The sequence below is a fragment of the Glycine max genome, chromosome 17 (assembly GCF_000004515.6).
Source record: "Glycine max cultivar Williams 82 chromosome 17, Glycine_max_v4.0, whole genome shotgun sequence".
Taxonomy (NCBI): Eukaryota; Viridiplantae; Streptophyta; class Magnoliopsida; order Fabales; family Fabaceae; genus Glycine; species Glycine max.
The window spans coordinates 10,342,706-10,358,164 of record NC_038253.2 but is presented as its reverse complement, the minus strand read 5'-3'; the positions used below and the strand labels follow the sequence as shown (position 1 = coordinate 10,358,164).

The 15,459-nt window shown below is 33.8% G+C and overlaps 1 protein-coding gene across 1 annotated transcript; it reads left to right on the top strand.

The window, feature by feature from the left end:
* The first annotated feature begins 2,388 nt into the window (after positions 1-2,388).
* LOC100816731 (uncharacterized) lies at positions 2,389-14,738 on the top strand. The gene is made up of 27 exons (XM_006600742.4): positions 2,389-2,560; positions 2,717-2,927; positions 3,072-3,163; positions 3,317-3,433; positions 3,722-3,868; positions 4,029-4,648; positions 5,095-5,216; positions 5,298-5,389; positions 5,480-5,723; positions 6,898-6,955; positions 9,000-9,148; positions 9,259-9,329; positions 9,423-9,593; positions 10,194-10,265; positions 10,433-10,534; positions 10,642-10,731; positions 11,529-11,604; positions 11,678-11,771; positions 11,864-11,933; positions 12,047-12,226; positions 12,754-12,876; positions 12,968-13,051; positions 13,122-13,306; positions 13,410-13,548; positions 13,636-13,695; positions 14,041-14,145; positions 14,249-14,738. Exons 1-27 carry the CDS (start codon positions 2,474-2,476, stop codon positions 14,360-14,362), a joined length of 3,675 nt encoding a protein of 1,224 aa, XP_006600805.1. The 5' UTR covers positions 2,389-2,473; the 3' UTR covers positions 14,363-14,738.
* The last annotated feature ends 721 nt before the right edge of the window (positions 14,739-15,459 follow it).

Sequence of the window (15,459 nt, the reverse complement as noted above, 5' to 3'; positions counted from 1 at the left end):
AGAAAAAATGTTCGAAGATAAAAAATGTTCCAATGCGAATATTTAATTGTATATTATTTTCTCGTCACATTAGCACCGTTTTACACTTAATTAGTATAGGCTCGGTTGACATTACAAGTAAAATATCAAGAGAATCTAATTTAATTGATTAAATAAGATATTGATATTTATTTTTAATTCTTATAAATAAAAAATATGTTGTAAAAATTGTTAACCGCAGCATGTATTATTGGAAATCTTTTAATATTTAAATTTTATTTTTAGAGGAGAAAGAAAAAATATAATTAGGTTTATTAATATATCGTTGGTACGAGTAATATTATAGTTCCATATTTTATATAAGATTTAGAGTTTAAATTTTATAAATAAGAAATTGATCTGGAAGGGAAAAGTATAAATATTTTTTCATTGAAATCCATAAATACTTTATATCGATATATATTGGTTAAACAACATGATTAGCTTGTTCCAAATAATTAAGGGGGAAAAAGTAAAAATAATAGTATCTCTTTAGCTAAGTTTAAGGCCTTGATTTGCTTCATCGGTGAGACCATGAGACTAGCGTGTCAAAAATTAGACGTAATTAATTCGAGAATCGAAACAGAATTAGAATCAGACAACTTAGAATTTACTTCAGAAAAGAAAATTCAGCTACCAAACAAATAGTATGAAAAATTACAGCACCAATTGTATTAAAAATATAATAGTAATAAATCGAAGAATGAAAGAAAAAACAGTTTGATAGAAATTTCTGTCGAATTAATTTCGTATTTTTAATATATAAAAAAAGCGTATTACAATGATGGACACCTATACGTACCTGGCTAAACTAAGCACCCATCAAAAGGCCAAAATACTAACTTATTCACACTTTGTAAGTTGATTTAGTTGGTGAATTTATTCTCAATTTAGAATTGATTTTAGATATAACGTATTTAAATTTATTTGTTAAAATAAGTATTTATTTTAATAAAGTAGTTTTTTTAATTATTTGTTCTTAATAAACCGTTTTAAGTTTTTATTTATTTTAAAAAAGCAAATCTTACATGTCTTTTAAAATAATGTTTGTATAAAAAAACACTTATTTTAAAATTTGTTTGAGATGGTTGTGAGTTTTTTTATTTTTGGATTTAAAATGAAATTTTAAAAACAAAATGTGTTTGATAAAAATAGAACTTAAATTATTTTTAAAACATTTTAACACTCATTTTCAAAATCAATATTTTTTTTTTGTAAATTTGGTTGTTAGTTTTAAAAAACAAATATTTCTCGCATATCATCGTCAACATTTTTATTATCATCATTATCAATATCATTACTTGTCATTATTATCATCATTGGCTGTCATCACCGTCTCACTATCATCACCATTACTATTAATATCACCTTTGTCACTACCACTAATATTGTTATCATTGGTTACCACCTTTGTCACCATCACTAATGTTATTATCATTGATTGTTACCACCAGTATCACCTCCATCACTGTCGACATATATCTCTATCGTCACCGCTACTCCTAACATTATTACCATCATCATTATTGTTATCATCACACAAAAATACTTTTAAACTAATTTAATACCATATTAAACTTTTAAAATGAGTTTTTTTTAAATTAATCATATTTTAGTATTTTTTTAAACTAAAACTAAAAATCATCCCAAACGAGCCCTTAAAGTTTTTTTTTTCTAACTTTAAACAAACTTGTCATATTTTTACATGTTTAATTTTACTTGGAGAAGAGTTCAAAAATAATTTTGGGTTCAAAATTGATTTTGACTTAAAGCAACTTTGAATATTTTTTTACGTTTAATCCAAATTTTTGTATGAAATTTTACTCATAACTTAATTTTATAATAAAAATTCGATTTAATTGTAATTTTATCCCCAACTTTTTTAATTTTACCGAACAAATTATTTGGACGCATTTTACCCATAATTTTTAAAAAACTTACGAATTTGACCTCCTTCGTTTTATCCCTAATGTAGTTACATTTTTTTTTTATCTCAAACTCTTTTCTTTGACAAATTTTACTCCAATTTTTTTTTTAGAAATTTACTCCCAAGTTTTATGTTTAATAATTAACAAATAATAAAAGATAAATTTGGTAAGTTTTTAAAAAATAAGGATAAAACGTGCTAAACTAGTTTGTTAGAGTAAAATTCATCAAAAATAAAAAATTTGAGAATAAAATATATAATGAAACCTAAAAACATCCAAGCATAAACCAAGAATCAAATTTATAAAATCATTTTTTTCAATATTCATCCAAACAGTGTATCGCATGGCAGGCACAATGTTATAAAAAGCGAATAATAATAATAATAATAATAAAATGAAAAAGTTATTACAAGGTATATTATTAACTATCATGTAAGAGAGAAAACGTAAAAAATCATTGATATCCCTCTCCTTGAAAACAGAGGAGAAGAGGAAGAAGCAGAGGAAGAGAGAAGAACAAACGAAGCATGGTTTCGACGAGACGCAGTGGATCTCTCTCTGCCAAAAGATCTTCCTCCTCGGAAGATAAATCTCCTTCGCCGAAGCGCCAAAAGGTTCTTCTTCTTCTCCTACTTCCCTTTCCCTTTTCCTTTTCATTTTCGATTCACTTTGTTCTGAACGCTTCGGTTTCGGAGATTTCCAGCGTCGGAGCCGTAACTTAGCGTCTCTCTCTGCGATTAACGTGTTTCGATTTGTTCCGATTTTTTCAGGTCGACAATGGCGGTTCGTCGGAGAAATCGGTGCCGACGCCGGCGGAGAATTCCAAGGATTTATCTTCCCCGGAGCCCGTGCCTGATCCCGGAGAATGTGGCTCCGGCGACGCTCAGATCGCCGGAGCCGGTGCCGCCGATGGAGTGAGCTCTGGCAAGGGTGACGCTACGCCGGCTGTGCCTGTCACGGCACCGATTGCTGATGCCGCATGTAAGCACTCTGATTTTTTTTTTCTCTCTTTTCAAATTTGTCTATTTTTTTTGTTTCTACTTTTTAGTTTCGGAATTGCCACTTATGCTGTTAATTTGATTCAAACATTTTTTTTTCTAACTTCTGCGTCGTTTTACTCTGAAGGTCCGTCGTTCTCTTCGTGGATTAATTATCAGAAACAGAATCCGAATATCGAAGGTGCGCCGTGGTGCAGGTTCTTGTCGCAGTCTGCACAGGTAAATTCGTGTTCGTTCGAGTGAAGTGAATCAGAAAAGTGGCGATTGTAGTAGTCACTGTTCACACTTTTGAGTGTTGACTCCACGTGAAGCACGTGGTGTTTTTGTTCAGTACCACAACTTTTTAACATGGAATTTGTGTTACTGCTGCAGAATCCTAATGTTGCTGTTTGCACACCCATTTTCACGATTGGTTCTAATAGAAGTTGCAACTTTCCACTGAATGATCAAACTATAAGTGGAAATTTATGCAAGATCAAACATACGCAGGTACATTTTAAGACTATATAAGTTTACTTCATGAAGCTTTGGATCATTGATTAGACTCTCTGTGTGGTTAGGCTCTTTTTTTATGATCAAAAGTATGCACTTGGTAGTGGATCATTTTTCCTGGTTTCTACTATGCAAAGTTTTTCGTATACAGTAATCCTTATAACTATTTTCCTGGAATTGTGTGCTTGGATGGCTTTTTCTGGTCTTTTACTTTTAGTTATTTGAGGTGAATACGGTAGTATATGTATGTGCAGTTTGATTACTGTTGTTTCTGGAAATGATCAGGGTGACGGAAGTGCTGTAGCTGTGCTAGAAAGTATGGGTAGCAAAGGATCTGTTCTAGTAAATGGGACACATGTCAAGAAGAATACCAGCTGTGTACTTAACTCGGGTGATGAAGTGGTTTTTGGTGTGCTTGGAAATCATTCTTATGTATCCTTTTCATTTGTTCAGTGGAATGTATTTTTGTTTCTTAAATGAGAAGTATCAGTTATAGAATTTGTCAATTATCAGTAGTTTCATTTTTCTCAAGGTGTTTTATTTTAAACATATATTTATGTGCGTTATTTTTCTTAATTAACTTTCAACTTAGATTTTCCAGCAACTAAATACTGAGGTTGCAGTTAGGGGTGCAGAAGTTCAAAGTGGTATTGGGAAATTTCTGCCGCTTGAAAGGAGAAGCGGAGACCCTTCAGCTGTGGATGGGGCCTCTATTTTGGCTTCTCTTTCCAACAGACAGGACCTTACAAGATGGAAATCTCCATCTCAGACCTCCAGTAAACCTCACCAGGGCACCGATGTCTCTAGTCGTTCTGTTCATCATGATTGTACAGAAACTGAGCTTGATGGCTCAGAATCAACTCCAAATGTGCGGAGTGATAAAGCAGCAGAGGTTCGAACAAGTGACAAGAATTCAACAATGGATTGCAATCCAGATGCTGGTGCAGAGGCAGGCAATGTAAAAATCTCTGGGGTGAATGATTTCCTAAGGCCTTTCTTCAGGATCTTAGCTCAACCTAGTTGTAAACTGAAATTGAGCAGAAGTATCTGTAAGCAGGTGTTGGAAGAAAGAAATGGGACGCTGGATATGCAGGCTGCATCGACTTTGGGTACATCTGTGCGCTGTGCAGTGTTTAAAGCAGATGTTCATGCTGCAATACTGGATGGAAAAGAAATAGATGCTTCTTTTGACAACTTTCCTTACTATTTAAGGTATACTTTATTACTTTTATTCTCTTTTATATCTACTGTGATGTTGCATAGAAGTCCCTAAAAATGCATTTCTTCTGGCAACCTTTCTTTTTAATTATTGAATCTATCCCATGTGTTTGGTCATTGGTGCTGCTTTAATAAATAATGGATTCAAATTTGTTATTAGCTTTCACTTTTCATGTTGCTTTCTTGGAATGTCTATGTATTTACTATGTTAGGAACCTAGGACATAATATTTGACATTTAATTTAAATTATTCGCTGAGATTCCTGTGATTATTATTATTATTACTATTTTAATTTAAATGAGATATTAAGATTATTCTTTGTCTGTGTGACTTGATTGAGTCTTGCAGGTGTTGTGCATGAAGTTATTCTTGATACTCTTTTATTTAATGGATTTTTAATTTGTTCTTTATTTATGTTTGTATTCATGTCTTTTTGTAGTGAGAATACAAAAAATGTCCTGGTGGCTGCTTGCTTTATGCACCTCAGGCATAAAGAACATGAAAAGTTTACTGCAGATCTTACAACCATAAACCCTCGTATTCTTCTCTCTGGACCTGCAGGTGTGTGAGTATCATATTGCTACTTTCTGTCTTTTTCTGTAATTATTTGTTCCCTTAATTGCCAATTTTTGCTGGTTGCAGGGTCTGAAATATATCAGGAGATGTTGGTAAAAGCACTTGCAAAATACTTTGGAGCTAAGTTGCTCATATTTGATAGTCATTTGCTTTTGGGTGTAAGATAAGACTTCCTTTATGGACTGAGTTCTTGAAGTATTTTTTGCAGAAAACTCTGACAAGAATCTTTATTTGCTGTGTTATGATAGGGTTTATCTTCCAAGGAAGCTGAGCTACTCAAAGATGGACTTAATGCTGAGAAATCCTTCGGCTGCACTAAACTAAGTCCTACAGAAGACATGGCCAGGATCATGGACCCATTAGCTAGCGAAATAGAGACACCTAGCCCTTCAAATGCACCTACATCATATGGCTTTGAGTCTCAACCTAAGTTGGAAACTGATAACATGCCATCCACCTCTGGGACAGCTAAAAGTTGCTCATTCAAATTAGGTGTGTACTCTTCTAGATTTCTTCCTCTTTGCTTTGGTTTTACATAAAGCATGGTTGTATATAACTCGTGTGCTCAATAGAAGTCATTTTTTTTCAGCCACCAGGACACAGTCATTAGAATTTGTGAAATAAATAAATACCATGCTGAGGTTGAGTCAGTATTTAACTCTTAAGCAAATTTTAATAATAAAAAAGGAAATGAGATGGGTGCTTTTGTCATATATCAATTTCATTTGCTCCAATCTTTTCATTTCATTTTGTTACAGATGACATATATCTAGAATTCTAGATATTGCAGATCTTGAAACTTATTTCTATTTGATATTAGGCTTAGTTACTGTTTTAGTGTCTGAATTTTGACAAATTGTTTTTTTAGTCCTTGACATAATAAATTGACACTTTATGTCGATTTTTAGCACTTTGTGATGGTTTTTTTTAGCACTTTGTGACAATTTTAAAATGCAGATTCAAAATGAACCGTTATTATGATTTAATTTGAAAAAATTAATCCATTTTCTTGCCAAACTGATTTCAATAGCTTTTAAAATAAGTATAAAAATTTGTCTTTGGCATCAAAACTCGTTATAAGCAAGGCTTAATTACTGTTTTAGTCTCTGAATTTTGGGTTGCTTTTTTTAGTCCCTAAAATTTAAAATTGTTTTTTTTTTGTTCCTGAATTTCGACAAATTGCTCATTTTAGTCTTTGGCATAATAAATTGATACCTTGTGGCTGTTTTAAGCTGCCATAAATTATTTTTATTTTTTATTTTTTTAGCCACTTGAATTTGCATTTTAAAACTGTCACAAAGTGTTAAAAAACTGCCACAAAGTGCTAAAAACCGCCATAATGTGTCAATTTATTATGTCAGGGACTAAAAAAGCAATTTGTCAAAATTCAGGGACTAGAAAAAGCATTTTTAAATTTTATGAACTAAAAAAAGCTTTTGTCATATATCAATTTCATTTGCTCCAATCTTTGCATTTCATTTTGTTACAGATGACATATATGATATATCTAGAATTCTAGATATTGTAAATCTTGAAACTTATTTCTATTTGATATTATGAATCTTAATTTTTAAATTATAAATATTTGCACCATCATATTGTGTCAGAGAATGTGCTTTGTACTTTCAGCTTAAGCTGTTTGTATTTTCTATATATAATCATGCAGGTGATAGGGTGAAATTTAGCTGTTCATCTTCTTGTGGCGTATATCAGACATCTCCAAGGTATGGATTTGTAAAAGCTTTTCTGAATTGTTTGTTTTTCTCATGGATGCACTTGTTTTGTACTTTATTTTGCATGTCAGATGAACTATAGAGCCCAAGTTATCATCATCATGAATACTTACCTATGCGGGTCCAACTTTTTATGCAAGACAAGTAGTGTAATGAATGGACCTTTATATGTCAAAATTGAAGCATAACTGCACATTACCCTGATCCTCATGATTATGACATGGCAATTTCTATTTAGTTGAAAATGAAATGATTATACCACTGTTAGGAGATTTGGGCAAGAATGGAGAGAGGAGAATAACTTTATGGTGGTTGCACTAGGGTAAAAAATTGGAACTAGTACTATCAATCCTTTGGTTGTTAAGTTAGGGATGGTGCTTCAAGCTGATAACTGCCTATTTCACATATTCTTTCTGTGTATAACACACACACACACTCTCTCTCTCTCTCTCTCCTATTCTTCACATTCTATGTTGCAACTTAAACCCATGTTTGGGCGAAAATGTGGTGGGAAAGAAGCAAAAAATTGGGCAACTCGGTGCATGAGGCACCACATAAGGGGATTTGGGGAGGGTAGATGTACATAGCCTTACCCCTGAAAGTGAAATGGCTGCTTTCAGGATCTGAACCCATGACCTCTGATGGGAAAGAAATGAGGGGAAATAAAATTGGTATGATGAAAATAAGGTATTAGAAATTAACTTTGTCTTATCCTGTTTGGACCTCATACAAATGAAATGAGGAACAAGAAAGTGGAGATAAACAATATTGTATGTTGACAATATGCCAATTTTTCTTATGCAACTTCATTATTTTATTTTTTTTTCACTTCAGTTTCTCTCTGTATAGATCAAAATGTAAGTCAACTATTCTTTTCTATTTCACTCCTCCATATTCTCAGTTGTTTTCTGAACCATTTAATGTAACTTCCATCCCTAATTTCCATTGCTCTCTGACATTTCTTCGTTTTCACTACTCCAAATCATAGTTATCAATTGCACATTGTTGTATTAGCATAGTAGCTGTCTCAGTGCATTGTAGCAATGTGGCTTGAGGCCACTACACTCAGTGGTTTTATATTGTGCCTGTCGTGTTGTGATTCACAGCCAAAATCGCTTCTATTCCCATCCTTATTACATCGTAGAAGGTAAAGCCCCATTTTGCCCCCCATTTTTGTCTGATTTTTCCAACCCTAATTCTCATATTTTTGTCATTTCCCCGACATATTCAGAAAATCAAAAGCCTTCCTTTGTTCATTGCCAACCATTATTCAGGTTTGAGGCATGCCTTTGTTCATCTTTTCCAAGTCCAACTTTTGAGCTCTAACCCTCTGATTTCCTGTGGTATCTCATTCTCCTGCCACTTCTGGCTTTCTCTGGCACCCTCTGGTCTCCAGACTCGTGTCCCCTGCTACTTGATCTCAATGATACCATCTCTAATCTGTCTTCTGTTCACACTTCTGTTGCAGATTGTAGGTCTCACCTTTTTTATTCACCCTTTGTGCCACTGCTCAATCTCTCAAAATTCTGTTTTTTAAGACTGACTTTTCAATTATGAATTATAAATATGCCTTTATTTTTGGATAATTTTATTTTTGAACACTTATACCTGTATAGTTGATTGGCCAAGTTCTCTTAGGAAATTATGTTTATGTTAATTGAGCAGTAATTTTTGCATTAATTCTGTATTAGGCAGTTATGTTCTATGGTGTGACAGTCATAGTGTTTTATATATGCGGTGTGACTGACCTGAAGGAGGAATTTAAGGTATCAGATTGTTGCTTGTGTTTTGAAAGAGGAAACTCCCTGTTAGGGGTAAACCATGTAGTGATAATATATTCTTCTTCAAGTCTTGAACCAGATTAACTTGGTAAAAATATAACGATTTCTTCGGTATAGTGGCCATCCTATATATTGTCACACTACAGCATTTTTGGGGCCAGCCGCTCTGCATTGCTGTCTGGGTTGATAACTATGCTCAAGTGTTAGTGTTTCTATTTTTTTATTATAATTTTGATTAGTGATTTCATATATAGGGGACCGTCTAATGGAAGTCGGGGGAAGGTTGTCTTACTATTTGATGATAATCCCTTGTCTAAAATTGGTGTGAGATTTGATAAACCCATACCTGATGGAGTTGATCTTGGTGGTGCCTGTGAGGGAGGTCAAGGATTTTTCTGCAATGGTAATGCATTACTTCTCTGATACAGATTTTATATTTTTAGATATGCTATATTATTATATTTTGATCTATATATTTTATAGTCTTGTATCTTACTATTTTTCTGTTTCCAGTCACCGATCTTCGTTTGGAAAGCAGTGCTGTAGAAGAACTGGACAAATTACTTATTCATTCATTGTTTGAGGTGCCATTTACCCTACCCTGTAGTCTAAGAATGCTCTACAATCATTTTGGCTTCAATCTTACGATTAGATCTATATTCGGGTATTTTTTCCAGGTTGTTTTTAGTGAGAGTAGAAGTGCACCATTCATTTTGTTCATGAAAGATGCTGAGAAGTCTATTGTAGGAAATGGAGATTCACATTCATTTAAAAGTAAGCTTGAAAATCTTCCAGACAATGTGGTTGTAATAGGTTCACACACACAAAATGACAGTCGCAAGGAAAAGGTATTGTTTTTTTGGTTAAATTAATCTGTAGTTTATAGGACCCTATATGTTATTTTCGATTAGATCTCTGCTTTTATAGTTTGTAAATATCTCCCAGTAAAGTGTTGTGCTGGTTCCAGCTTCAAAATACTGTTATTTCTAGCATTATCATGGCTGCTGTTCTAAACTGTGCTGCTATTCAAGTTCTGTAGCACCCAGGAGCCACTCGGCTGTGTGATCCTGTTATAGCACTGCTTTTTGGTGCAATTGACAACTATAGATTACTTTTTGTTACCATGCATATAAAGTCAGTAGAAGCTTTGAATATCAACAGTCTATTGCAAGATACCCTGGAAATCTTTGTATGATATCATTTGGGTTATTTGCATGAACTTTTGTTGAAAGAATAAATTAATCAGTCTCCAAAGAACTGTTCTTTAGTAGTTGTGGGCTTTCTGTATCCTTTTTCTCTGCATTAGCTGTGAATGATTTATGTTGTAGCTCTATAAGATACAATCTGAATGTTCCATATATTTGATTGATTGAATTTCCTTCCCATCACTGGTCTAAATTTCTCCATAAGTGGTTATTTTAATGATATATAACTATTTTTCCCTGCAGTCACATCCTGGTGGTTTGCTTTTTACAAAATTTGGTAGCAATCAGACTGCCCTTCTCGACTTGGCTTTCCCAGTAATGACTAAATCTCCTTTTCACTTTTATTACTTCTATTTGAAACTGAGAAACAGGAATTGCTGACATATTTTTGTTCACGTATTATGCTTCTTACATTCAACCTAATATTATTTCTTTCAAGCTATCTGAGTGAAATAAACGTTATCTCTCTTCAATCTTTTCAGGATAGTTTTGGACGATTGCATGACAGGGGGAAGGAAGCCCCAAAACAAAATAGAACTTTGACTAAGCTTTTCCCAAATAAAATTACAATTCACATGCCACAGGTATATACAGGGGAATATTTGTCGTGGATTTTCCTCTCCTTATACTGTGTTCATAATATATTTCCTTGTATAGGATGAGGCTATTCATAATATATTTCCTGGTATAGGATGAGGCTCTTCTAGCATCCTGGAAGCAGCAACTGGATCGAGATGTTGAGACTCTCAAAATTAAAGGAAATTTACATCACTTGCGCACAGTGAGTGCCTTGTGTTTGCTTGTTAATTTAATTCATTGGCATAATTGAAAGGCACGTTTATTGCAACATCTACATATTTTCATGCGAAAACAGAGTTGGAGGTTATAGTACTTTCCTTAATATGTTATTTCATTGTGGTACTAAGTAATTCAAAGTATGATTTATATATGGATGGATGGGATACCAGTTAAACAGTCAATGCAAGTTATGCTTTCCCTTGGAAGTTTGTTTCCTTTGCATGTATGTCCTTTAGATCACCACTTTTTAAGGTTTGGAAGATGGTGTTATTGTATCAATTGTGCAAGGACGTTTGGGTGGGTCTGTGAATTTTATTTTTTCTAAACTTTACCTTTGTCTATATTATCTCTCTTCCATCTTTGATAATTTGCCCATTCTAAGTTTTAATTCAAGGCTGATATTTTGCTTTGAATTTTCATTTTTTGTTTAAATTTAAGATAATGAGAAGTGAGTTAGAATCCCTTCTGGTCTTTATTTGATTCTGTAATTTTTTGCAAATCTATATAGGAGAATTTAGACCGTTGATTTATTTGGTCTGTTTTGATGTAAATCCTCCAATATATTTCTAACTACTAATTTTCTGAGGTTCATTTTTTACGATTCAGATTCAGTTGTAAGTAAAATCCCTTGAGTCAATTATTTTTTTGGATAATGGTGCATAATAGGGTTATGTGACACAGATATAGAACTGTGTAGAGACGTCAAATGTTGATTGTTTACAGTTGCAGTTGTGGTGTTTAAATTTACTGTTATTACAGGCTAGCTAATTTTATTTATAGGTTCTGGGACGTTGCGGAATGGAATGTGAAGGACTTGAGACCTTGTGCATTAAGGATCAGACACTTACAAATGAAAGTATGTTCTAAGCATTAAGTGCTTTAGGATCTCTCTAGAATCTCTCTCTTATATCATTTTTGCTACATTGCAGATGCAGAGAAGATAATTGGTTGGGCTTTAAGCCACCACCTCATGCAGAATTCAGAAGCTAAGCCTGATTCAAAGCTTGTATTGTCCTGTGAGAGGTAATTGCTAGCTTACACTGCTTGTTATTTGAAATACTGTATGTACTTAAATTGTAATTTTACAATGGCGATATCTTATGGTATTCCTCCAGCATTCTGTATGGAATTGGGATCTTGCAGTCTATCCAGAATGAATCCAAGAGCCTGAAGAAATCACTTAAGGTGATTGTTTGTGCCCTTTTGCTACTTACGTGTCGTTCCAGCTTTGCTTATTAGAAGTTATTCTGTCAGGAGAGTTCATAAACACTGTATTTTAAATCGTTTTGCTTGCTCAGGATGTTGTGACAGAAAATGAATTTGAAAAGAGGCTTTTGGCTGATGTTATTCCACCTAGTGACATTGATGTTACTTTTGATGATATTGGAGCTCTTGAAAAGGTCAAGGATACATTGAAGGAGTTGGTGATGCTTCCTTTACAGAGGCCTGAGCTTTTTTGCAAGGGACAATTAACCAAGGTTTCACTTCCTCTACAGATTGAAATTTGTTTTTATTAACAGATTTTTTTGCTTCTGCTCTTTATGCCAGTTGACTATTTGTTGATTTGATAGATCGATTGATTTTGTGATGCTTTTAATGTGCTTTAATGTTTTAGTGCCCTTCCTCTGTCCCCACTCTAAAGGAGAGGAAAAAGAAGGAAGTGGAATCAGCTGACTATGTTTTAATTATATTTGATTGGCCTACTTGACATCTAGGATTTGTTGCATTTATATCTGATATTGGCCTCTGTACTCTGCTGGATATGCAACTCATTTGTTTGAAGTTTTCCATGAAATGTAAAAGCTAAAAGCATCTGTGATAGGCAATTGATTTCCCGAAACTCTTTTTTGGAGAGATTTTGGATCTTTATTTCCATAATCATTAAAATATTTCTGTGGTATACAGCAATTAATAAATCTAATATAATTTTGATGACCATCTAACTTGCTCTTTATCAAAATATTATCCATTCTGTTATCTCGACTCTGAATTACCTTTTGTGCAGCCCTGCAAAGGTATCCTATTATTTGGTCCCCCTGGAACTGGTAAAACAATGCTTGCAAAGGCAATTGCTACTGAAGCTGGTGCTAACTTCATCAACATTTCTATGTCAAGTATCACATCTAAGGTTAAATTTGTCTCTCTCTAAGTGTATATTGATTTCACCTTTATTAGTTTGCTGTGCATACAACTCATTTTCTTGCCTCTTTTTGCTTCAGTGGTTTGGTGAGGGTGAGAAATATGTGAAAGCTGTTTTCTCTCTGGCGAGTAAAATTTCACCTAGTGTTATATTTGTTGATGAGGTAAGCCTTTTAACCAAGGGTATTGTGTTGTATTGATTCATTGAATATAACTTTACTAGCTTTGTTTCAGGTTGACAGCATGTTGGGTCGGAGGGAAAACCCAGGAGAGCATGAGGCCATGCGAAAGATGAAAAATGAATTCATGGTGAATTGGGATGGGTTACGCACGAAGGAAACCGAGAGAGTTCTTGTCCTGGCTGCCACTAACAGGCCTTTTGACCTTGACGAGGCTGTCATAAGGAGGATGCCAAGAAGGTGAGTACCTTTATTCAACTGTGCTTCAATTCCCCTTCCAATATTTTGTAAAAGGGGGAGGGACCAGCATAAGTTAACCTTTTGTAATATTTGTTTTTTGCAGATTGATGGTAAATTTGCCAGATGCCCCTAATCGAGCAAAAATATTGAAAGTTATACTGGCAAAAGAGGAATTGTCTCCTGATGTTGATTTAGATGCAGTTGCAAGTATGACCGATGGATATTCCGGAAGTGATCTTAAGGTTGCTGGTGTTCTTTTTCCTGTTACCTTGTTCTTTTGAAATTGTTACTATTTTATTCAACATTTGATGCTTGCCCTTGTACTGCAGAATTTGTGTGTAACTGCAGCACATCGGCCTATTAAAGAGATATTAGAAAAGGAAAAAAAGGTACGTCCCTTCTTTATGTTACTGTTATGCTTGGCATCTATGGGTTTGTCACTGCTTTTGATGGTAAGTTACAGTTGGGTTGCATGCATAAATCATTCCATAAAGTCTACATGCTATTTGCATGTGGTGAAAATTGTGCCCTAAACTTATGACTTTAGTTGAGACAATGCAATAATAGAGTTGGGAGAGTTCTCTATTTCTTGATGATCTTAGATTTTGAACTCATTTCTGATTAAGTTGTTAGCCAGTACTTTTAATGAAGGGGAATTATAGTATCCTTACAAAATATATGGGTTTATGATTAAAACGAGCTAATGCATGCTTAATGTGTCTGATGCATGACAGGAACGTGCTGCTGCTCTTGCAGAAGGCCAACCAGCTCCAGCATTATGCAGCAGTGGGGACGTCAGATCTTTAAACATGGAAGACTTTAAATATGCTCATCAGCAGGTAGGAAATGAAATTTCATTTAAGCGAAGCCCTTTCCAATCCCTTGAGTTCTCCCACTTTAGGTTTTTAGTAATATGTTACTTTGTACATTATATTGAATCAGGTATGTGCAAGTGTTTCTTCTGAGTCAGTAAATATGACTGAGCTTTTGCAATGGAATGAATTATATGGAGAAGGGGGTTCAAGAGTAAAGAAAGCACTCAGTTATTTCATGTGAGAGTTTTTCTATAGCTGACATGTCCCCTCTCCCCCGCAGCCTCCATCTCCTGAAGCTTGCATCTATAGTTTTGCCAAATTTTATCGCTTAAGGGTTTGCTGTTGAGCCATTTCGTTTGTAAAATGAAATATAGGTTTTTATTTATAAAGTTATTTTTATTACATTTGGGATGATGGGTTTTGAAAGGAGTGGAGCCTTCCAAAATTTTGGTTTGTTCTGCTGCTTTTGTTTTGTTCCTCATCCCTGAAGGACGTCTTATTTCAAGTTATAAAAGTTCTACTAGATGAAAAGATAAAGTAGTCAGGTGATCCTGTGATATATTTGTTCTCTTATCTATCGAAATCTGCTGGAATAATAAGCATTTAGATCCTTTCTATATCTGTGTTTATCACTTTTATGTACATCCCATCTCATATATGATATATGTTGGAGCCCTCTTTAATTGATTCCTGCGGGATACCAGCCACCAAATTTCACTCTGGAGTTGGATAACGTTAATGCGAACGCCTAGTAACGGAGGCATGTTCTTGTGTTGATTATTTTAAATTAAAAAAATTATAGGCATATTTAGATAATTGTAGAAGTCAACTGGTAAGGACATTTATTGTCAATTTTGATTTTTTTTCCAAGAAATTGAATTTATCTTTTAAAATTAATTGGTGTTAATGTCCTTAGTTACGGTGGAAAAAATTGTCATTAGCACAAATCAGTTGGATTTGGCCATCAAATTGTCATTCCATAAGCATTTATTCAATTTTACTCGCTAGTTGTATAGATTGATTTGTTCCCCCTTATATGTAAAATGTATCAAGTGGTCTAGCTTATTCAGATAGTTGAGTAGTGTATATGGATTATTGAAATGAATGGCATATTAATTTAAATTAAAATACCTTCAATTTTTTAAAGTGTTGAAGGTTTTTATATAAGAACCAATAAGTAATAATTTTTTTCTTCATAAAAGTTATGAAATTTCTTATTATACCCTTTTTTTTATCAACAACAAAGTTTGGTATATCATCATAAAAAAAGGGGAGATTATTGTGTATGACCTTTTGCTGCTAAGGTTTTAGAGTTTTGAAGAAGAGAATCAAAGGCAA

Coding starts and splice junctions, on each gene's coding strand:
- LOC100816731 (XM_006600742.4), top strand. CDS start 2,474: ATGGTTTCGACGAGACGCAGTGGATCTCTCTCTGCCAAAAGATCTTCC. Junction 5,390..5,479: donor ATAGTCATTTGCTTTTGGGT/GTAAGATAAGAC, acceptor GTGTTATGATAG/GGTTTATCTTCCAAGGAAGC. Junction 13,307..13,409: donor ATAAGGAGGATGCCAAGAAG/GTGAGTACCTTT, acceptor TGTTTTTTGCAG/ATTGATGGTAAATTTGCCAG.